This window comes from Meles meles, chromosome X (assembly GCF_922984935.1).
Source record: "Meles meles chromosome X, mMelMel3.1 paternal haplotype, whole genome shotgun sequence".
Lineage (NCBI taxonomy): Eukaryota > Metazoa > Chordata > Mammalia > Carnivora > Mustelidae > Meles > Meles meles.
In genome coordinates, this window is record NC_060087.1 from 9,934,775 (window position 1) to 9,958,119 (window position 23,345).

The window sequence follows — 23,345 nt, forward strand, 5'->3', positions numbered from 1 at the left end:
AAGTCCCGAAGAGGACCAGAATGTGTACCAAGGCAGCCTGGCAGGGACCACAGTGCGGTTGCTGTCCTGGCAAGTGTCTCACAGCGTTGCGAGTCACGCAGGTCTATCCAGCTGCCCTTGTCCCTTTTAGTGCTGGCTTATCGTGTGCCTGGGTCGGTCGACTGCCCCAACTCCGCTCCCCTGTGCGCCCTTAGCAGACTCGCCACGTCTTCCGACACGCGTGGCTGCAGGCTGGGCCTTGACCTGTCCTGTGCCCTCGGGCGGCCAGTGGTGCCGATGACCCAGCAGAGAGGCCGCTCCGATGGCAAACAGTGTCCGCGCCGTGACCGACTCTGAGCAGCGGAGGTGTAAAGGCTCCCGGTGCCCGGTGGGCTGTGGCTGAGAGCGGCCGGACGGGAGAGTGTGCGGAAGGAGGGGGAGGCGGGAAGTCACATCCTCTGAGGAATGCCGGGAGAACCGGGCCGCTTCTCGTCTGGAAGAAACAGCGTGGAGGAGTATAAATGGTGCCCGCGCATATTTGAAGCGATGTGGAATCAATGCGACTGCCCAGAGGCGCCTGGGTGCCTCATGGGTAGAGCGTCTGCCTTTGCCTCAGGTTGTGATCCTGGGGTCCTGGGATCGAGTCCCGCGTGGGCCTCCCTGCTCAGCGGGGAGTCCGCTTCTCCCTCACGCTCTGTGATCTCTCCTGCTTCCTGTGCCTCTCAAATAAATAAATAAAATGTTAAAATATTTTTTAAAAAGGGGACTTCCCAAAGCAGACTGGGACCAATAGGTAGAGCCTACATTCTCTCTTACGAAGGCTGGCCTGGTGTCTGAGAGCGGACGCTGGAGCCCGGCCGAGGGACACCTTCTACCGCGCAGCCTTCCAGGCCCGGCTCTAGGCTCTCTAGGCGGGATTCCTGCCTAGGGCTGGAGGTGGGGTTACAGAGCCATCCTGCCCGCGACCTTTAGTAAGTTGTCTTAACCTCTCCAAACTCCGCTTTCTCCGGCACACCGTGTGATGAGCCAGGCCCCGGTCCGCGGGCGCCCCCTGGCTTCAGCAAGGCAGGGCGGACAGTTCATGCGGATCATTAGCCCCCGTGCTCCCTGCACGTGGCCATGCGCTTTCTCTAGGGCACTGCTCAGCGCCTTTGCAAGGACAGCCCTCAACCAGTGCGCCCCAGGAGTCTGGACAAATACCCTGAGTGGTCGCAGGATGGGACAGTTCTGAGATGTGTTCTACATTGGTTCCCAGATGTCCCCAGCAGGACTGAGCCCCTAACCCACAGTGATTTCCTGCCCAATGAGGTACTGTCTTTAGCCTTCCCCCACATCTGCCTCCTGGGATCACCTCCCATAAACCCCCCGCACCCAAATCCTTGGTATCTGTTTCCGGTTCTGCTTGGGGGAACTCTCATTCAGACAGGTGCATTGTGAGGTTCGCATCAAGGTAGAGAGCTTCGTTCCGCCGAGCACATAGTAGATGCTCAGTAAAGTTAGCCGTGGTTATTGTTATTCGTGCCAAGGGCCAGCTACTCCTCGATCTGAAATTCTGTAATGGCAAATGCACAAATGCTGTGCACGCAGAAGAGATGCCTCAGGAAAACCCTTGTTGCAGGAACCGGGCAACTCACCTCCGCATACCCACCCGCAGCCCCAAGCTTAAGAATCAAAGCAAAAACTACCCAGAATAAACCTGGGGTCACCTTCCTTCCTGCTCAGTGAACCCCCTTGAAACTGGTTTTGTTTTTTTTTTTAAGATTTTATTGATTTATTTTAGAGAGCATGTGAGCGGGTGGATGGGCAGAGAGAGTGAGGGGGTCTGAAGCAGACTCCCCCGCTGACTGTGGAGCCCAGTGTGGGGCTCAGTCTCCTGACCCTGAGCTCATGACCCAAGCCAAAATCAAGAGTCAGATTCTTAACTGACTGAGCCCCCCAGGCGCCCCCACAATGTGTTACTCATGTCCAAATGAAGACAGTGTCCCAAAGCCTGCAGCCAGATAGCTGTTTGCCGCCCACATTTTCTATGTAGTCCCCTAGCATTTTGAAATGATAAATCCCACATCAACACAAACATTTCTTATGTTAAGACTTCCGTTTTTCTTTGACCATCCAGCTTTAGGCGTATTCTTGGATAAAGCAAAAGGTTTCTGTATTCTTTGGAACCTCAGATTCCTCACAATGTTCTGTTTGGTACCCTGAAACCACTCATTTCATCCCTGCCCGTTCTGCAGCTGGATTTTTTTCTTCATCTCTCGCCAGAATGTTTATTTAAAAGAGAAAACCGTCTTTGGGTCATTTACCATATTACTTGCCCAGCCCTTTCCATTCTGCTTTGATCCTTTGTAAAATAAATAGCCGTGTCTCTGTTGAAAATTGATCTTAACAGACTCTTAACCACACTGCCGAAAGGATGGCCCCAGATTCACTCTAACGTGTGTAGGAAAGTCATGCAAACAAAATTGAGAATCCTGTTCAGTTAGCTTGCCGCATTACAGAACATTATATTGTAAAATGCATTTGTGTGCGCATGAATTGCTGTCACATGACATACAGCACTGATATAGCAACTTCTATTATGGGTTCATTGTTTTTGCAAAAGTCCAGACTCCGTGTTGCAGTATGGAAGAGGAGTTGGGGGCGTCCAGGTGGCTTGGTCAGTTAAGCGTCGGATTCTAGATTTCATGATCTCAGGGTCGTGAGATCCAGCCTGGATTCAGGCTCCATGGAGCCTGCTTCAGATTCTCTCTCTCCCTCTCCTCCTCCCCCGCCCCCAAGGGGGAGAAAAAAACAAGAGGAGTTAGTAGACTGTCCTTGTGCACATATGTGCCCAGGGGATAGAGTACCTTTTATGCAGACATGTATGGTTTCTTCCTGGTCTAATATATGTGAGTATTAATACTACACTGTTAGATAATTTGATCTTTTTTTTAAAGATTTTATTTATTTATTTGACAGACAGAGATCACAAGTAGGCAGAGAGGAAGGCAGGCAGAGAGAGAAGGAGAAGCAGGCTCCCAGCCGAGCAGAAAGCCCAATGTGGGGCTCGATCCCAGGACCCTGTGATCATGACCTGAGCTGAGGGCAGAGGCTTTAACCTAGTGAGCCACCCAGGTGCCCCTCAGAGAATTTGGTCTTAATTTGACAGTAGCTCTACTCATTCTAAGCAAATCAAAACGTCAATATTACATGACTTGGGTAGTGAGTCAGTTTAGGAAAGGAAATGATGTCACTTTGTTACCAGGAGCATGGCTTCTGGAGCCACATTACCTTGGCCTACTACCTGTGGGTTGTAAACAAGCAATTTCACCTTTAGGGCTCCAGTTTCCACATCTAAAAAATACAGATAATGATATCTGGCTCTTAGTATTCTTTTGATGATTACATGAAATAATCCATGTAAAAAAATGTCCATATAAAGGGCTTGGTTCCAGCCCAGAATACAGCAAACGCTCGATAATCGTGCGCTAGTAGTAGGAATGATCCTGGCAATGGTTTCTTCAGCAGAATTCAACAGTTGCTCCCATCACAAGCATTTCCTTGGTCGTTAGAAATGTGCTCTTGATCTAATTCAATTTATAGACCACATAGTTAAGATCACAGGCGTGGCTACAATGGGCCATTCCAACTTTCTTCTTTCAGTTGTAATGGAAACCTTAGATGTTTGGAGGGATGGCCTGGAAAAATACCTTTTTAACTCAGTAAAAGATTTTCAACATTCTGGTGATGAATTTTAAAAGTAATAGCAAACAGGGGCGCCTGGGTGGCTCAGTCAGTTAAATGTCCAACTCTTGGTTTCGGTTCAGGTCATCATCTCAGGGTTGTGGGATCGAGTCCCACACTGAGTTCTCTGCTCAGCACACAGTCTGCCTCAGACTCTCTCTCTCTCTCCCCATCTCCCCCCCTCTCTCAAATAAATAAAGAAATAAACAAACAAAACCTCTTTATAAATAAACAAATAAAAAGAACAGCGACCAGGCCAAATATATGTTCCGCACTAATCTTAGTAATTGACATGTATTTGCCCATTTAAACCTCACAAAAACTCTGTTCGGCCCCCAACTTTATAAATGGGTAAACTTAGGCAAAGAGGAGTTAAGTATTGGTTTGAGGACAAATGCCCAGAGGATGCAGGGAAGTGGGCTCCGGGGCTGTGTGCTTAAGCACAGGTTAGGTGTGTCCGTGATCTGTGGCTACTCCTCGGGGATGGAGAGCCCTAGTGGGTCACTCCACAGCAAGCTGCCGTGGCTCAGTCTTTCTGCCATCTCAGCCCCGCCCAGTCTGCTGGGCCCCACGGCACAGTACTGTCCTCACCTGTGATGCAGCCTCTCCTCCCAGCGCCGTGCGCAGAGTTCAGATGAGAGGAACCTTTCGCCTGCCGGGTGGTTTGAGATCATCTGATGAACCTAGCCCAGGTGAAGGAACGTCAGAGTCCTGTTCCTCTTGGCCAAGATGTTCTCACATCATAGTGATCTTCTCTAAAGTTGAGATTTTCAGGTAGGTAGAAGTTTTTGACAAAGTGGATATTTGGAGAACTCTCCAATCTCTCCCAAGAGAAAATGTCAGTAGAAGACGGGACTGTGATTCTGAAAACTCTGAAATTCCCTGTTTTTAGTTCTGCGATCCCCACGCGTGCCAGTGACCCTCCTACTGTAACTTCTCCTCCCACGTGTTTATATTCCCAAGAAGATGGCGCATTAATCAAGAAATGTTTAAGAGACACAGTCACCGGTTAAGTCAAGTTTGAAACAGCAATATCTAGATTAAAGCCACATTTATCAGGGCGCCTGGGTAGCTCAGTGGGTTAAAGCCTCTGCCTTCCGCTCAGGTCATGATCCCAGGGTCCTGGGATCGAGTCCCACATTGGGCTCTCTGCTCAGCGGGGAGCCTGCTTCTCTCTCTCTCTGCCTGCCTCTCTGCCTACTTGTGATCTCTGTCAAATAAATAAATAAAATCTTTAAAAAGCCACATCTATCCATTCATAGTCATGTGCATGCCTAGCTTTTTTCCCTTGCCCCAGCTCTTCTGACATACTAAAGCGGTGAAATTGTTGACACCACAAAGGTTGTGATGGTTTGATTTTTTTTTTCCAATAGGAAAAAATTGAAACTTCAAAGCAGAAACTGAAAGGAGATGATTAGGTTTGCCTGATGTGGGTTGAAACCCTCTTCCCCATTATTTAGTAAAGGTCCTTAGTTTTATGTTACTGATTGCATGAAGGAAATTTCCAGGGAATGAGTGTTTCCTGTTAATTTTTCATGTGAGGTCTTGGGAAAAGACTCAGGGAACCGTTGACAAAATTACACAGTGGGACCTCCAGAGGAAAGTCCATATGATCCGCGCCTTCCAATCAAAGCTTAACATGCAGCCTCTTGCAGAGCGGATGAAACAGGCCATCCGAAGGTCGGGAAAAGAAGTAATGATACATTACTTGTATTACTAGTAGCTGGTTTCCAGCCCGTAGGTACGGACTATCACGCTGATAAGCGGCTCAAACATTTCATTGAAAAGGAAAATGCAGCTCTTGCCATAACAGCTTTATTTAGATTGATTTCAAACTGAAAATAATGTGTTAAGAGCATATATATGTTCAAAACATTGTTCCTCCTCCTTTTGATTATCCCAAATATTGTAGACTTCTTCTCATTTATTCTTCTATTCTTTGGTACAGATTGAATCAGCCAAATGGTGGACAAGGAACTGAGTGGGAGAACAGATTAGAAGATTTCTAAGACAGATATTCTAATAAAATCCCAATCCGTTTTCTTTTTCTAGCATTCTTTATAGGCACTGAACTTAATGTCTACTCCCTTATTTCATTTTCCTCTAAATGATGTCCAAGTAATAGCATTGAGTGAATTGGTTCAGGCGTTATCAGACCCTTTCTTGCCTAGTCTTAGACTGGCACATGCCAAGGTATTTTATAAAAGGACAATATATTTGATTTTAGAGATCACTGATTTTAATTCTTTAAAAATGACCTTTTTTGGGGTACCTGGGTGACTCAGTTGGTTAGGCATCTGCCTTCAGCTCAGGTCATGATCCCAGGGTCCTGGGATTGAGTCCCGCATCAGGTTCCCTGCTCAGTGGGGAGCCTGCTTCCTCCCTCTCCCTCTGCCTGCTGCTCCCCCCTGCTTGTGCTCTCTCTCTGTCAAATAAATAAGTAAAATATTTAAAAACAAAATTACCTTTTTTTAAAAAAATATCATTTGGGTATTCTTAATTATCGTGAGTAGATCCCTGGAAAATGGGCATGTATCTTTGGATCTTAGATCTCAAGGAATTTGAACCAGTCTAGAAAAAAGTAATCCATAACCCTAAAACAGGAATAAATCTGCCATGTACATAGGACTGGAGAAGGAGTCACTCATCTTCTTGACCCTCAAATTCTAACTTTGCCCCTGGTAGCTGAGTGACTTTAGGCAAGTGACTCAGCATCACCCAGTTGTGTCATCTACAGAACGGAGGTGTTGGGCTAAATGACCATTCTGCCTCTTGTGTTCTTCCACACAAACATATTCTGCCCCCACCAGGGACATTGGTTAAGGGAGGGGGGTAAGAAGAATCAACCTGGAAGTGTTGAGATTATATATATATATATTTTTATTTTATTCGTATTTTAAATATATTTTGTGTGTGTGTGTGTGTGTGTGTGTGTATGGGTTTTATTTATTTATTTGACAGAGTGAGAGAGGGAACACAGGCAGGGGGAGTGGAAGGGGGAGAAGCAGGCTTCCCACTGAGCAGGGAGCCCGACACAGGGCTCGATCCCAGGACCCCGGGATCATGACCTGAGCTGAAGGCAGACGCTTAACCGACTGAGCCACCCAGGTGCCCTATTTTATATTTTTTAGAAGTGCATTTCTAAAAGCAACTTAATTGACTAGTGAGAAATAAAAAATGAGTGTAAGATAGATACAGAAGCCTCTCTAAATATTCAATAAATAAAATCATTTAGTTTTAGATAGTGGTTGATTGAAGTGAAGAGATTCAAATGGGGAGAGAGAACAGAGAAGAAAAATTGGGTCTGTATACATTGAACCATAAGTCACCACTTTTAGAGGTTATAAGTGGTCCATTATTGGCAGTTTATATGGTTCAATCTATCACTATTGCTGTAATCTTAGAACATCAAATTTGGACAAATCAGTAGGTTGCCCAAACAACACCAGCTTTGAAGAACATCAGTATGAATGCAGAAAGAGTAGAGGACCTGGAAAACCCATCACTGTGGGATCTGTAGCCCACCTTGGGAGGAGAAAGTATTTATTTCACTGCAGTAACTTCTGAAGCAAAACAAAAGCATGTCCTCTAACGAAAGGTAGCTAAGAGACTACCATAACGTTAGAACTGCTTTAAATAGATGCAAATATAGTTCTTCCTAGAATATCAAGTGCTAGTGGGGCACTTGGCTGGCTCAGTTGGTAAACCATGCGACTCTTGATCTCAGGGTCGTTGAGCTCAAGCCCCATGTTGGGCATGGAGCCTACTTCAGAAACATCGAAAGGTAGAGCCTCATGTGGGTTGATTCTGGAAACATTCATTTACCACACTTTAAATGTTACATTTTTTTGTGAGGGACCCAATTAACAGCCAGTGTGAAATGTCCCACCTTGATTGTTTATTTTAGTTATCCCTGAAAATTCTGTGAAGGAAGTCCTCAGAGCACCTGGTGCCATCAAAGACAGAATCAAGAAGTTGCTGGCTCACAAAAACAGCATGAAAAAGAAGGTAAAAATTAAAAATGTCATCACAGAGCCTTCTGGAACTCCTGCCCCTAAGGCTAACTTGCGACCCCTCAACTCTGAAGAGACTGTTTCCAGAGCTAGGAACTCTAATGGAGGAAAAAAACAGAATGAAGGGAGAAAGATAGAGGGGCTTGAGGACGAGAAAAAAAATGAGAAAGCCTTGAAGAACCACATAGAATGGGAGCAAAGCCTTCGAGGAGATGTGTTCTGTGAGTAACATTTTTGTTATTTTACACATTTTATGAAAAATGAGTTGTGACTTCTCCTGGCAAGTGAAAGAAGAAAAGACAGCTTTGTGCCTGAAGTAAAATTAGGTTCCGTGCTGATCCTTAAGAAGCAGGATTCTCTGTAAGCTCTGGATAGCAACATCTTCAGCAAATCCCAAATCAAATTTGCTGCTGTGGGAAACAAGGGAGGATGGGTCTTTTCCCCTTTTGGGGGTGGGGTTGGGGATGGGTTCCTATTCAGTGCAGATCCTCTTTCTGCCCCCCACCAAGCACACTTGCTTACTCTACAAGCGTAGTTGTCTGGCTACCTGGCTGTCCACACAGTGCACCCCCAAACCAGAGAGACCCCGGATCCAAGCAGATCTCCCAAGCTCTGCCTTTTTACTCCTTGAAGGCACTTTGAATCAGCCCGCTCATGGCAAGGGTCCTATCACAGTGGCGTGGCTACAATTTAAAGGCCCAAATGACAGTTGTAGGGAGAAACATTCTGTAGATGAGCTTAAGTTTTCTCCATGAACTGGATGACTGCCCTTCTCACTGGTTGCTCTGTGGGACCCCACCAGGAGTCTCGCCCCGCCAGGGTAGTTTCTAGATAACCAACCACTGCGCGCGTGTGCACACACACGTTCCCAGGCCGAGATTTTGCATTTCTTTCTCACCAGGCGTTTGTTGCTGCCTCTGTTTTTTGCCTTGTGTGTCCTAGGCTCCATGGCTGTTAGAGTTAACCAAATGAAAAGTAGACCCAGGCACACCTATCCAAGAGCTACCATACCAATGGCATTATCGCCTCTAATAGAGAGTGAAAATCTCAAGAATGTATATTTCCAAACCCTGCTGAGAAGGGGCATGTTACTAGTGTAGGTGCTTAGGACATCTTTGGAAAACGATGTTCTAGACAAGGGAAGTGAAACCAACGTGAATGCTTTGGGAATGTTAAGGAAACTTTGCTCTAACATATTCTATAATTAGAATACACGAGAAAACTCTCTTTGTTCAGTCATCCATTCATTTCCTTCCTAGCATGTGAGGGTTCAGGGTTTTTCTTAACTGACCAAGTGTTCTTTATTAGCCCCTAAGGTGAATGAAGCAGGTGGACTGGGTCTGGTTCTGGTCCATGGAAAACTTACATCCAGACTCGAACACAAAGGTAAATAATACTTTTTCCCAAGCGTCTGCTCTTTGACAGTGTCGCATGTCATTTAATGTCTTTGTACGATGAGGTATGAATCACTGCTCCATTCCTAAACACCCAAGGGAAGAATCAGAACATCCTGACACACCGTGCGAGTATGAAAATAGTAGACCTTTACGTAATTAGTACCCATGGTGACAATATAGGAAGGCTGTCTTCTCTCCACCCCTCCTGTCCGACACCTAGAGTGATGGGTCGAGGCAGATAGTTTATATTTGAAGATGGAAGAAAATGACTCAGTTGCTTTAACTTCAACACCTGAGGGCCCACAACATGAAAAGTACCACGTTCTGGGCCCAAGCAGCAGTGTCCCTTACCCATTGCCACAGTAGTGCTGCGTAACAAACAACCACAGACCCTCAGTGGCCTGCGGTGATAGAAATTTCTTTTTGCTTAGGAGTCTGGATCAGCTGGGTAGTTCTGCTGATCTGAGCTGGCCTGGGTGGAGCTTACCCATGTTCGCAGTCAGCGTGGGCCAAATCAGTGACTTGGCCCATCTTAGCTGTGCCTCTCGCATGCCTGGGGCCTCAACGGGGATACCAGGGCTGACTCACCTCTGCTCCAGGTGGTGTCTCATCCTCCAGCAGGCCAGCCAGGGTTGTTCTCCTGAAGCAGTGGCAAGGTTCCAAGGAAGCGAGTGGAAGCACACAGGCCTTTTGAGGTCTAGGCTCAGGACTGGCTCAGCATCGCCTCCGTATTCTGCAAGCCAAGGCAAGTCACGAGGCCGGGCCAGACTTAAGCATTGGGAACGGTGCTACAAAGTTAAATTGCGAAGAACATGGCTACCAGGAGTCTTTTTTTTTTTTTAAGATCACAACAATTTGTCCAGAAGGACCGCACAGATTTAAACTGAAACAGAGTATCTGATTTGACACTGTCCTTAAGGCCGTTTCATTTGCCATGATCTCTGCTCCATGCAGTTGTGGTGACTTTTTAAAATTAGTATTTGTTAAGTAGAGCCCCCGAATGCCAGATGGTTCAATAAAAGGCCACTAGGGAAATTGAAATGGAGAAATGTATTGGTCACCGGCCCTGGAGGATCATGGTACTTGTTGAGGGCCACACGGGGAAGTCGAGGCAGGGTGCTTAAAGAAAGAGAGACAGGATCTGGGGCACATGCCCTTATTAGTGTTCATGTATGGAGTGCTTTGGGGTTCCCAGGCTGAAGCTGGATTGGTCAGTTCAAACCAGAAAGATCAGGATCTTGTTGAGCTCCAAGGGAGTCTTATCAAAGAAGTTCACCCTTAGGGTCCCCTAAAAGGATGGCCCTGGGAGACAGGGTGGACTGTTGATCACAAGAACTGTTGGGAAGTCATCTCAAGAACTTACATTTCCTCATGACTCAGCAGGCTGCCCCTAGGGCTTGCACTGGCGAGAGGGGCGAAGGTCAGTTTTAGACTCCTGTAGGCTGTTTGGCCAAACAAAATGGCTACCAAGGCAGCAGCACCATGGAGTAGCTTAGCTCAGTGCTCGACAGCAACTGAAAACAGTGGCGTGGCCTTCCCAAGCTCCAAATGTTAGACATGTTTCTAATAGTCTTAGTGATTATGAAATGTACCCTTTTTCTTAGCAGATTTAAATATCTCAGTTGACTGCAGCTTTGACCATGGGGTCTGTGACTGGAAACAGGATATAGAGGATGACTTTGACTGGAATCCTGCTGACCGAGATAATGGTATTGAGATTTTACTCTTTTGTGTTCTGTGGTAGGACACAGGTAAAGAAGGCTCTCCAGTGATGTAGGGTTATTACTCTTATCTCTCGTTAGGTCAGGGTTGTTTGTCGTGTTTGGAAACTTCTAGACCTTCCTGAAATCTCCCCTGATGAGTGGCTAAGTTGGTTCAGCATGTATACTCTGCCGTATCCCTCCTACCCGCCCCCCCCCAACCCAGGATGTTCCAGCAAAACTCTGTCATAGTAGTTCCTGCTGCTGAGAGAGATGCTGGAATTCATGTACTTTTTTTTTTTTTAAGATTTTTTAAAGGAAAACTATTTTTTTAAAAGTAATCTCTATGCCAATGTGGGGCTCAAACTCCTGACCCCAAGGTCCAGAGTCGCATACTCTACCAACTGGGCCAGCCAGGAGCCCCAAGTTCATGTGCATTTTAAGAGTATTGTGGGAAAGATAAAAAGAAATTGTTCCTTTTCCCCAGTTTGCCAGCTAATGGTGTGCTGTAGCTTCTGTTTTTGCTTTTTTGTGGGAAAAATCGGCAAAGGAAATGTGACCTCTACCTGTACCTGAAGTTTTAGCAGTCACTCCTCAAAGTATCAATACCATAAGGAGCAATTGCTTACAGATTTCTTGTTGGCCACTTGGATTTTTCTCAACTTCAGCTCTGAGCTGTGGCATTCCAGCCCTTTCCACTTGGTTGAACGCTACTGATGGGCCCGATCTTTTCCCTTGGGTAGAGCATTTGGCTCGCAGCTCCCATTTGGAGCAGAAATAGAATCCCTGTCTCCTGAGGCTAACAATGTGTTAGAGATCGCAATGGGAAGTCCCCTGTTTGCAAAGACGATTCACAAATGGCCCCAAAGTTCTCAGCCTTTGTGTCACTCAAAATGTACTTTCTTCCCTCCTGTGTCCCCTTCAGATCTCTAAGTGGGCTTGCCTTTCCCTACATAGTTAAATAGAAGAAACGCAGGATGAATCAGCATTTTTAGAAGGATGAAATCTCAAGGACAGGTCAACATGGGCTTTAGCTGAGAGAGAAGGGGAAATCTGCCACAGTGGGTCACCCAAGAGAGGGTGTCACTGGCAGAGTGGCTAGGTAAATGCACGGTGCCTACATTTCAGATAAGCAGGAAATATTTTTCAGTATATCTCAGACGTGCTCCTTACCTGAAATGCAGACTCTCCTGAGTGTCCTTATCTTTAGCTGCTGAATCTGGCAACTTGACCAGCTAGGAGAGAAGACTGGACGGTCCTGGCTTCCGCAGGAATTTCTTCTTTTCATTAAGACCCCATTCTGTGAGACCCTATTCTATGAGAATTTTTGCCCAGGTTCATCAAAGCCACAACCCGAGTATCGGAGATGAGCCATGACTGCTACCGCGGGTTAAGAGATACTTAGGAGATGGATTGTAGAAACAGATGTGCTCCTGTCATCCTAAATCAGAACTCAGACTGGTACACTACAAGTGATTGAGCTCCATGAAACAATTAGGACAAATTCATGTATGTTGTGGATTAAATGCCACACTACCTAATGAGCTGGCCATCATACATATCATTGACTCTGGGGGAAAGTACATTCCCGCAACCAAGGTGGAAAGTTCTGGAACACAGGTTCTCCATCAGCTGCAAATTACCTACTGTTTCCTTTTCTGTACCATAAAGGATTTCATCTTTGTGATCCCTAAAAGCCATTTTAGCATGTGAACTTTGTTCCTGTGTTTGAAATGAAAAGGATTTCAACTTCACCTCGAGGACACTATCATTCATGTTCTTATTTTTTTTTAACGGTTTTTAAAATTTTTAATTCCGATTATCATTCCTTTTCTATGCTGTTTAGACACAATAGGCAGACCCTATACAATGGCTCCATTAACTGGGTGCTTTTCCTCTCGCAGCTGTTGGCTACTACATGGCAGTTCCGGCCCTGGCAGGCCGGAAGGATATCGGCCGCTTGAAACTCCTCCTCCGAGACCTGCAGCCCCAAAGCAACTTCTGTTTGCTCTTCGATTACCGGCTGGCCGGAGAAAAAGTCGGGAAGCTTCGAGTGTTTGTGAAAAACAGTAACAATATCCTGGCCTGGGAGGAGACCGGAAGTGAGGACGAGAGGTGGAAGACTGGGACAGTTCCGTTGTATCAAGGGATCGGCACTACCAAGAGTGTAAGCGGAAAAAAATCCAGTGTTAAATGAGATACTAACGTTGTTTTTCCATGATTCAGCAAACAAAGCAAAACACTCAAGTACCTAGGCACTGGGACCACAAAGATAAGACTTTTTCCTTACAGATACAAGAGTTTGCATTCTGGAGCAAAATGGGCAAGACAATGGGTCAGCCCTGCTGGCGTGTTGGGCGCATGCGCATCGCGTGCCCTAGAGACAAGATCTGGCGGGCGTCCGGCTGCTCCCCAGCAGCCTCTCATTCCAGACCACAAAATTCTTAGTGTATAAAAGAATGTCTTGCTCATTTATTCAGTGTCCAGCACTTATCCCAATGAATGGAAGCTAGAAGGTCATTTCTTTACTAAGATTTTGTTTATTGATCTGAGAGAACGCTGGAGTAGGAGATAGAGGGAGAGGGAGAGGCAGGCTCCCCGCTGAGCAGGAAACCTGACTCAGGACTCGATCCCAGAACCCCAAGTCCATGACCTGAGCCGAAGACAGGCACCCCACCGACTTAGCCACCCAGGAGCCCTAGAAGGTCATTTTTTAAATGTTTAGATTAAACTGAGATTGTGGCTGTTGTCTGGGGTCCCAAGACCATTCAGGATCTGTGGTTCCCTAGAAGGACTCATAGAATTCAGAGAACCTGTTATATTCATGATTACAGTTTATTACAGTGAAATAAAGTCAGCAGAGGGAAAAGGTGCTTAAGGCAGAGTCCAGGAGAGAGCGGGCACAAGCTTGTGCTATTCCTCCTTCAGGAGAACTGTACGTACAGCCCTTCATTCTCCCAGCAGTGATGTGTGAGGACACTCACAAAATGTGGCCCACCAGCAAAGCTCACCCAAGCCTTGGTGTTCTGGGTTTTTGTTGGGGATCGTCTGCCCACGTGACAGCCTGCACAGCTGACCTTTGTTACTCAGTCTCCAGCCTCTCCAAAGGTCAGATTTTTTCTTTGTGACCCAGGGCCCTTGCTAGAAGTCACATTGTTAGGCTACATTATCTGGCACGGGCAAAAGCACTCTTTTTTTTTTTTTAAGATTTTATTTATTCATTTATTTGACAGACAGTGAGAGAGGGAACACAAGCAGAGGGAGTGAGAGAGGGAGAAGCAGGCTCCCGGCAGAGCAGGGAGCCCAATGCGGGGCTCGATCCCAAGATCCTGGGATGGTGACCCAAGCCGAAGGTAGATGCTTAACAACCGAGCCACCCAGGTGCCCCCAAAAGCACTCTTAAGGGACAAGATATTCCAAGGACTTAGAGGTTATCTCCCAGGAACCAGTCAAGAGCCAAACCTTTCTGTAGAATGTTCAGGGTTTAGACAATTTAGACAACCCAGACCCCTGGATCAATCCTTTACTGTCCAGTGGGTTTAAGAAAGGAAATGGGAACAGCGTGCAAGAGGAAGTTGGTCAATGAGTTGAAACAGAGAGAACATAGGGTAAAAATGACAAGTGTCTCTCAGGTTAGACCATCAGGAGGTGGCTGGTGCCCCTTGCAGGGCTTGTCTGCAGGGGAGCAGGAGGCCACCCTACAGAGACACGAGGGAGGAAGGGAGTAGAGCTTGGGAGGCAACCACTGTGGATCCTTGGGTAAGGCTTGGTTGAGGTGAGAAGGGAAAAGGTGGGGTGGAAGCTAGAAGGAGACACGCGAACAGCCGAGAACCAACGAGCGGTTTGCAGAAGAAGAGCCATTAGTGGATCCGTGAATCAGGATCCCATTGACACTTCGCTTGTGAAAGCAGAATGATTCATAAATATAAGGGAAATCCTGTTTTTTGATAATACACAGTAGTAGGAAACCTGGGGTCTAGGGTCAGATGTTATATTCCATATCTTTTTATCTACGTGGCACAGTGAAGCAGACCATCTTGTTTAAAATACGTCCTGAGATCTGACTATAGATAAAATGCACGTTGGGCTATAGGTGAATTTTCTCACCATTCTTTCCCTCTTTCCCATGCTTGTGTAGTGCTGATGCACACATTGGTTCTAGTTTATGCAACATATTTGCATCGATACAAACCCAACCCACACATTTACGTCGTTGTGGCTATAGCGTGGTTTGGGGACCGTGACACTGGGCTGTGCTATGCATAGTTGACATCCTGTTGGAGAATTGAAATACGCCTCCGCATAGCATTCATCATGACTTCCATGACCGAATTTTTATACTGAGAAATGCTTTCTAGAACACGGTAGCTTGGGGGCGGGGTAGTAGCATGTGCCGTCAAAACAGTGGTTGTTTTTTTTTTCTGGTACACATTTTTGCAAATATACTGCCAAAGAGCCCAGCCAGCAGGGACACTGTAACACAACACTGCTCTGTCAAGAGGGACGCTCGGGCCCAGCCAGGCCCTGATGCAGGCATCTATGCCCTGAACTCTTCCAGTAGGAAGGGCACCCTTACTGGGGTGTACTGGAGGGTGGGGATGCTGGATAAGGGGGGAGCAGGATGAGATTCGATCTCGGCTATTTGCTCACATAGACTTGAGGGAGGGCGCCCCTCCCTAGGGTGCCCTGCACTCCTGACGGGCTAAAAGCAGCCCAGATATTAAGAAAGGGCAGCACATTTTCACTTCATCCTGGGGGCCATGGATAGTCTTTGTACCCATGCCGTGCGTAAAGCCACCCATCTCTTCAACTTCCATGCCTGGCCAGGACACAGAAATCTTTACTAAGGCTGGAGTCTTGTTGCTAAGAATCTAGCATCAATAGATACCTCAGACAACCATTGGAAGAAACTGATTACCCCTGATGAAATTGAATCAGTAATCAAGAATCTCTCAAGAAACAGTAGTCCAGGATCAGACAGCTCGACAGGTGAATTCTACCAAACATTCAAAGAAGAGTTAATAGCTCTTCTTCTCAAACTATTTCAAAAAACAGAAGAGAAAGGAAAACATCCAAATTCATTCTATGAGGCCAGCATTGCCCTGACACCAAAACCAGATGAAGATACACCACACAAAAAAAGAAAACTTCAGCCCAATATCTCTGATGAACATAGATGCAAAAATCCTCAATAAAATATTAGCAAACCGAATCCAACAATACCTTAAAAAAATCATTTACTATGATCAAGTGGGATTTATGCCTGGGATGCAAGAGTGGTTCAGTATTCACAGATTAGTCAACAGGATCCACCATATCAAAAAGAGAAAGGATAAAAACCATAGGATAATTTCAACAGATGCAGGAAAAGTATTTGACAAGGTACAACATCCATTCATGATAAAAATGTTCAACACAGTAGGTTTAGAGAGAAGACCTCAACATAATAAAGGCCATATTTGGAAACCCACAGCTAACATCATCCTCAGTGGGGAAGAGCCTTTCCCCTAAAGTTGGGAACAAGACAAGGATGTCCACTCTCACCACTTCTATTCGACACAGTACTGGAAGTCCTAGCCACAGCAATCAGACAAGAAAAATAAAAGGCATCCAAATTGGTAAGGAGGAAGTTAAACTTTCAGTATTGGCAGATGACATGATACTACATGTAGAAAACCATAAAGAGGGGCACCTGGGTGGCTCAGTGGGTTAAGCCTCTGCCTTCGGCTCAGGTCATGGTCTCGGGGTCCTGGGATCAAGCCCCATATCGAGCTCTCTGCTCAGCAGGGAGCCTGCTTCCCCCTCTCTCTGCCTGCCTCTCTGCCTACTCCTGATCTCTGTCTGTCAAATAAATAAATAAATAAAAATCTTAAAAAAAACCATAAAGATTCCACCATAAAAACTATTAAAACTGACAAATGAATTCAGTGAGTTTACAGGATACAAAATCAATGTGCAGAAATCTATTGCATTTCTCTACACTAATAACGAGGGAGCAGAAAGAGAAATTAAGAAAGCTGACCCATTTATAACTGCATCAAAAATAATAAAATACCAGAAAGAAACATAACCAAAGAGGTGAAAGAACTGTACTCTGAAAACTATAAAATACTGATGAAATAAATGGGAGATGATATGAATAGATGGAACGATATTCCATTCTCATGGATTTGGAAAACAAATATTGTTAAAATATCCATACTACCCAAAACAATCTACAGATTTAATGCAATCCTTACCAAAATACCAACAACATTTTCCACAGAACTAGAACAAATCATTTTTTTTAAGATTTTATTTATTTGACAGAGAGAGAGAGAGAGATCACAAGTAGGCAGAGAGGCGGGGGGTGGGGTGGTGGGGAAGCAGGCTCCCCGTGGAGCAGAAAGCCTGATGTAGGGCTAGATCCCAGGACCCTGAGATCATGACCTGAGCCAAAGGCAGGGGCTTAACCCACTGAACCACCGAGGCACCCCGAGAACAAATAATCTTAAAATTTGTATGGAACCACAGAAGACCCCAAATAGCCTAAGCAATCTTGAGAAAAAAGAACAAAGCTGGTGGTATTATAATCCCAGATTTCAAGATATACTACAAAGCTATAGTAATCAAAATAGTATGGAACTGTCCAGAAAATAGACACATATATCAATGAAACAGAATAGAGAGAACCAGAAATAAACCCACACTTATATGGTCAGTTCATCTACTACAGAGACAAAAATACACAATGGGGAAAAGACAGTCTCTTCAACAAATGGTGTTGGGAAAACTGGACAGCTACATGTAAAAGAATTAAACTAGACCCCTTTCTTATACTGTACACAAAAATAAACTCGAATTGGATTAAAGACCTAAATGTTAGACCTGAAAACATAAAAATCCTAGAAGAGAGAAAAGCAGTAATTTCTCTGACATCGGTCCCAGCAACAGTTTCCTAGATGTCTAAGGCAAAGGAAACAAAAAATAAACTGTTGGGGCTACATCAGAATAAAAAGCTTCTGCACAGCAAAAGAAACAATAAACAAAAAGTTAAAAGACAACCTACTGAGTGGGAGAAAATATTTGCAAATGACAACTGCTACAGTGTTAGCATCCAAAATAAATAAAGAACTTATGCAACTTGGGGCACCCGGGTGACTCAATCGGTTAAGCTTCTGCCTTTGGCTCAGGTTAGGATCCCAGGGTCCTAGGATTGAGCCCCACATGGGGCTCCCTGCTCAGTGGGGATCCTACTACTTCCTTTCCCTTGGTTACTACTCCTACTTGTGCCCTCTCTCTCTGTGTCAAATAAAATCTTTAAAAAAGAACTTATGGGGTGCCTGGGTGGCTCAGTGGGTTAAGCCTCTGCCTTTAACTCAGGTCCTGATCTCAGAGTCCTGGGATCAAGCCCCACATCGGGCTCTCTGCTCAGCGGGGAGCCTGCTTCCTACTCTCTCTCTGCCTGCCTCTCTGCCTACTTGTGATCTCTCTCTATCAAATAAAGAAATAAAATCTTTTTTAAAAGTTTTCAAAAAAAGAAACTTATGCACCCCCACACCAAAAAAACCCCCAAATAATCCAATTTAAAAAACAGATGGGACACCTAGGTGGCTCAGTCAGTTGAGCATCCATCTCTTGATTTCAGCTCGGGTCATGATCCCAGGGTCATGAGGTCAAGTCCCGTGTCAGTCTCCGTGATCAGCACAGAGCTGCTTGGGATTCTCTCTCTCTCTGCCCCTCCTCCCCAGCTCACATGCTCTCTCTCTCTCTCTAAAACAAACAAACAAACAAACAAATGGGTAGAAGATACTTCTCCAAAGAAGACACAGATGGCCAGCAGACACATCATTCATCATCAGGGAAATGCAAATCAAAACCACCATAAATTACCACCTCATACCTGTCAGAATGGCTAAAATAAAAAACACAAGAACTAGCAAATGTTTGTGAGGATGCGGAGAGGAAGGAACCCCTGTGCAGTGTTGGTGGGAATGCGAACCCATGCAGCCACTGGAAAACGGTATGGCGGTTCCTTAAACGATTAAAGTCAGAGTTAGCCAGACCTTGGGTGGCTCAGTTAAGAGTCTGCCTTCGGCTCAGGTTATGATCCCAGGGTGCTGGGATTGAGCCCTGCATTGGGGAGCCTGCTTCTCCCTCTCCCTCTGCTGCTCCCCCTGCTTGTACTCTCTCTCTGTCAAATAAATAAAATCTTTAAAAAAAAATATAGAGTTACCATATGATCCACTAATTCTACTACTGAGTATTTACCCAAAGAAAACAAAAATACTAAATTGAAAAGATAGATACACTCCTATGTATATTGCAGCGTCATTTACAATAGTCAAGATACGGAAGCAACCCGTGTGTTCATCCATAAACAAACGGATAAAAAAGATGTGGTATATATACACAATGGAATATCACTCCGCCACATAAAGAATGAAACATTGCCATTTGTAGCAACATGGATGGGACTAGAGGATATAATGCTAAGTGAAATAATTTCTCTGTCAGTCAGAGAAAGACAAGTACCATATAATTTCACTCATATGTGGAATTTAAGAACCAAAACAAATGACTCCCCCCCAAAGACACACACACACACACACACACACACACACAAAAACACCTAACTATAGAGAACAAACTGATGGTCACCAGAGGGGAGGCAGGTGGGGGGATGGGAAGGCTTGTAGAGCACACTTATGACATGCACTGAGTATGGAATTGTTGAATCACTGTATTGTGTGTTTGAAATTAATATAACACTGATTGTTTACTGGCATTAAATTTTTTTTAAGTTGTAGTAATGGGGAGAAAACATCATTCAGATATTTATTTTAATACTATTTCTTTATAAATATTTTTGGATGAATCAATATAAAACATTAACTGTGTATCTTTAATTTTGTTAAATGAGTCAGTCTTGTCATTTTGTGTCCAATTTCAAGATACATTTTTTAGTATTTATCCTCTCTCTGTTCTCCATACATTAGATACTTCTAAAATATAAAGAAGTTTGCTGTTCTTTTGATTATTAATAGATAATAGATATTTGATATATGTTATGGATAAAAATGATAACAGCCTATTATGTAACAATTGTCATCACAAAACAATGGCATCCCCAATAATTTCCAGTATTAAAGCCAATATTTTAAGAAAAATAGCCATATTACTACAAACTACCAAAATCTGAATATATCAAGATAATTCCCCTTCAACTATCTAGTTTTACATTAGATGTTCACCAGGAATGTTGAATTTCTTCTAGCCTGGTTTTTGAAAAGAAAACCACATCATTCATTTATTTTTGCTTTTTTCCCCTTTAAATGGGAATTCCAAAATGTCCTCCTTCTGCCATACCTTTCTTAGCTTTTCAGGGCTGTGCAGATGCTTTTAGTAGTGGCAGTGACCCTGTTTTCTCTGAATATAATCCTCTCAGTGCAGATACTGACATCTGGAAAATACATTACTATATATGCAATGTCAATGCCTGTCCCTTCGCCGTAGGGGCTGATGAGTTCAGTCCCTTTTTTTTTTTTTTTTTTTTTCAAAGTAATCTTTATGCAGCCTGGGGCTCAAACTCACCACCCAAGTTCATGAGTCTCATGCACCACTGACTGAGTTGGCCAGGTGCCCCGAGTTCAGTTCTGTTTTATTGCTATTAAATAGTTTGATTATATCATTGACTTGAATGGTTTGAAGTAATTTTTTTTAATCTTCTCCATTATTAGATCATTTTTGAAGCAGAACGCGGCAAGGGCAAACGCGGAGAAATCGCAGTGGATGGCGTCTTGCTGCTCTCGGGCTTGTGTCCAGATGACCTTTTATCTGCGACTGGCTGAATGTTACTCTGGTCTTCTGTGTCTTTATGTTTGGCTTCTTATATCTGTTCTCTGTTTTCTGATACAACATCATAGATCGCCCCACTGTAGAAATAACAAAATGAAAAAATCATAACCTACCAACAGAAACATTACTGTAAGGTGTCTTTCTTGTGGAAGATGTGCCAGTAGGTGCCTTTCAGTATAGTCGCGCTCATTCGTTTCGGAATTTATAAAATGTGGAAGTGTGGAAAAGCTCAGCTTTCCTCCCCTCTCTCCCCAACACCCCCTCCTCCAGTGTATCTGGTTTGTCTCCATGAATTGATGGACCCCTATAAAACATTTTTAGAATTATAAAAAAAAAAAAACAAAAGCAAAAACAAATACGGGCACCTGTGTGACTTAGTTGTTAAGCCGTTAAGCCGAAGTGATCTTCAGCTCAGATCATGATCCTGGGGTCCAGGGATCAAGCCCGGCATTGGGCTCTCTGCTCAGCAGGAAGCCTTCTCCCTCTCCCACTCCCCCTGCTTGTGTTCCCTCTCTTGCTGACTTTCCCTCTCTCTCTCTCTGTCAAATAAATGAATAAAAACTTTTAAAAGTTTAAAATTTAAAAAAAAATAAATAACAATAAAACCCCACAGGGAATTGTTTCTCTGACTTTTCTGGCACTTCTTGGAAACTGACATCACAGGTAGATTTTTATCTAAGTGGCTGAGCCTGATCTTTTATAGCCAAGCTTGTATATTTAAATTCTTTGTAATAATATTCAACTGAGCACCTTGTGTCATGGTTTAAGTTTTTCTTTTTTTTTTTAAGATTTTATTTATTTATTTGACAGAGAGAGAGATCACAAGTAGGCAGAGAGGCAGGCAGAGAGACAGGAGGAAGCAGGCTCCCTGCTGAGCAGAGAGCCCCATGCAGGGGCTCGATCCCAGGACCCTGAGATCACGACCTGAGCCGAAGGCAGAGGCTTAACACGCTGAGCCACCCAGGCACCCCGGTTTAAGTTTTTCTAAGTAAGAAAATGTGTTGTTAATGCTCTGTTTCATTATGTGTAGAATTATTTGCTTTACTGGAACATGTGGTTTTTCTTCTTTTTCTTTGGAAACACTCTATATACTTAAAACTTCGTAAAATTACTTTCTTTTATGGGAGCACAGGACTGCTTTATTAGGCCTCATAAGTGCAACGCAAATTAGCTTAAGTTATTGAGCTTAAGGCCTCAGAGAAATACCTAAAACTAAATCAGGCAAGTATAGGGTTCAGAAAAAAAACCAATGCCTTCTTTTCTCTGTTTCTCTCTTTCAAATTCAGCAACAGCTTTGTATGGTAATGAATCTTGAGTATATTCCCTGTAGATGAACATATATTGTGTTTTAAGATTCTGGGTCATAAAGAGAAGGTTCCCCAAGTATTTTCCTGTTGTCCCTTAAAGCAACGAAGGCCTTGAGCTGTAGGAGGAAGGAAGGAGAAAAGGTAGTCCACTTACTAACCTTTCATATGTGTAACCTCACTTTTAAAGTTTTTTTTTTAAACTGAAACTCTTAATAATCCTTTTTAAAAAAAATTTAGTAACCTTTTTTCCAACAGTGTTCTCTTTAATACAACCAACACATACAACGTTTTAAGATGGTAGGGCAAAAACATTGTTTTCCTTTAGTGTGAAGTAACTTTGGCATACAGCGTCTTGTCTTCAATGGCTGTAGTTGTATCTTTTAGGAAAACTACTAGTTACAGAAACCCGAAAAATTGTGTTTCTAGTGAGACCAGATGAAGAGGTACCTAGTTAAGTCCCATCAGCCTGCAGAACTGTGAGAGAGAATAAAATGGTTATTTTAAGACACTAAACTTTGGAGCGGTTTGTTATGCAGCAAGGGCTAACTGATACAGGTCGTTTCTAAGACTGTGATAGAACTTGAAGAAGAACCCTCTGTTTCTTCAGTGACCAAGGAAATTTGGGAGCTCAGTGATGGCTTAGAAGAAAGGAAGATAGAAGGGAGAACTTGCAATGAAGGACAAGTGCCCCAGTGATCCTGGTTAAAGGAAGAGATGTTGAACCAGAAATGAAATAGGGAAGCTTGGAAATCATGTTATATATGGGTAGAGAATTATTGCGCAAGGCTGAGTCAAGTTGAATTGAATAATAGTATTTCATGTTTCTCTAATATCTGTAGCAGAGATTTCTAGTTGCCTACCCAATATCCATTCTTAGATTTTTTTCCTTACTAGTATAACCATATAAATGTGTGTGTGTTATTTGTTTGTTTTGTTTTTGTGGGCAGGGAGTGGAATGTGCTGAATTAGAAGGCTGCATTTCCCAACCCCTCTTTCAGATGGAGAGCCTACTGAAGTCATTGGTGGGGTTTCCAGGAAGGATCATTAAAGAGGGTTGTCAGTTGGCAGCCTCTCTTGCCATTTCTCTTCCTCCTTCCTTCCTGCAGTGTAGTTGGTTGTGAAGGCAGGAGCTCTTCGAGCTACCTTGTGATCATGAGTCAAAGACCATACCTTATGGAGGGGTGCATAGCTGGAAGAAACCTGAGTGCCTGATGACATTTCGGTAACTGTTCCCAACCAGTCTCTGTTCAACATTTTGTTAAGTGAGACAAAAATAAACCCTCTCGGCACCTGGGTGGCTCAGTGGGTTAAGTCTCTGCCTTCGGCTCAGGTCATGATCCCAGGGTCCTGGGATCGACCCCCGCATCGGGCTCTCTGCTCAGCGGGGAG

The 23,345-nt window shown here is 44.3% G+C and overlaps 1 protein-coding gene across 2 annotated transcripts in view; it reads left to right on the forward strand.

Annotated features, from left to right (window-relative positions):
• Positions 1 to 21,004, forward strand: part of EGFL6 (EGF like domain multiple 6) — a 60,555-nt gene extending 39,551 nt beyond the window's left edge. Inside the window, exons 8-12 of one of the 2 annotated variants that reach the window (XM_045995176.1) lie at positions 7,610 to 7,936; positions 9,024 to 9,101; positions 10,717 to 10,821; positions 12,717 to 12,979; positions 20,532 to 21,004. In XM_045995176.1, coding sequence (XP_045851132.1) covers positions 7,610 to 7,936; positions 9,024 to 9,101; positions 10,717 to 10,821; positions 12,717 to 12,979; positions 20,532 to 20,642 — 884 coding nt within the window. In that variant the 3' untranslated portion in view covers positions 20,643 to 21,004. The remainder of the gene's footprint in view (positions 1 to 7,609; positions 7,937 to 9,023; positions 9,102 to 10,716; positions 10,822 to 12,716; positions 12,980 to 20,531) is intronic. The other variant, XM_045995177.1, reaches the window with a different exon arrangement.
• Positions 21,005 to 23,345: the final 2,341 nt, after the last annotated feature.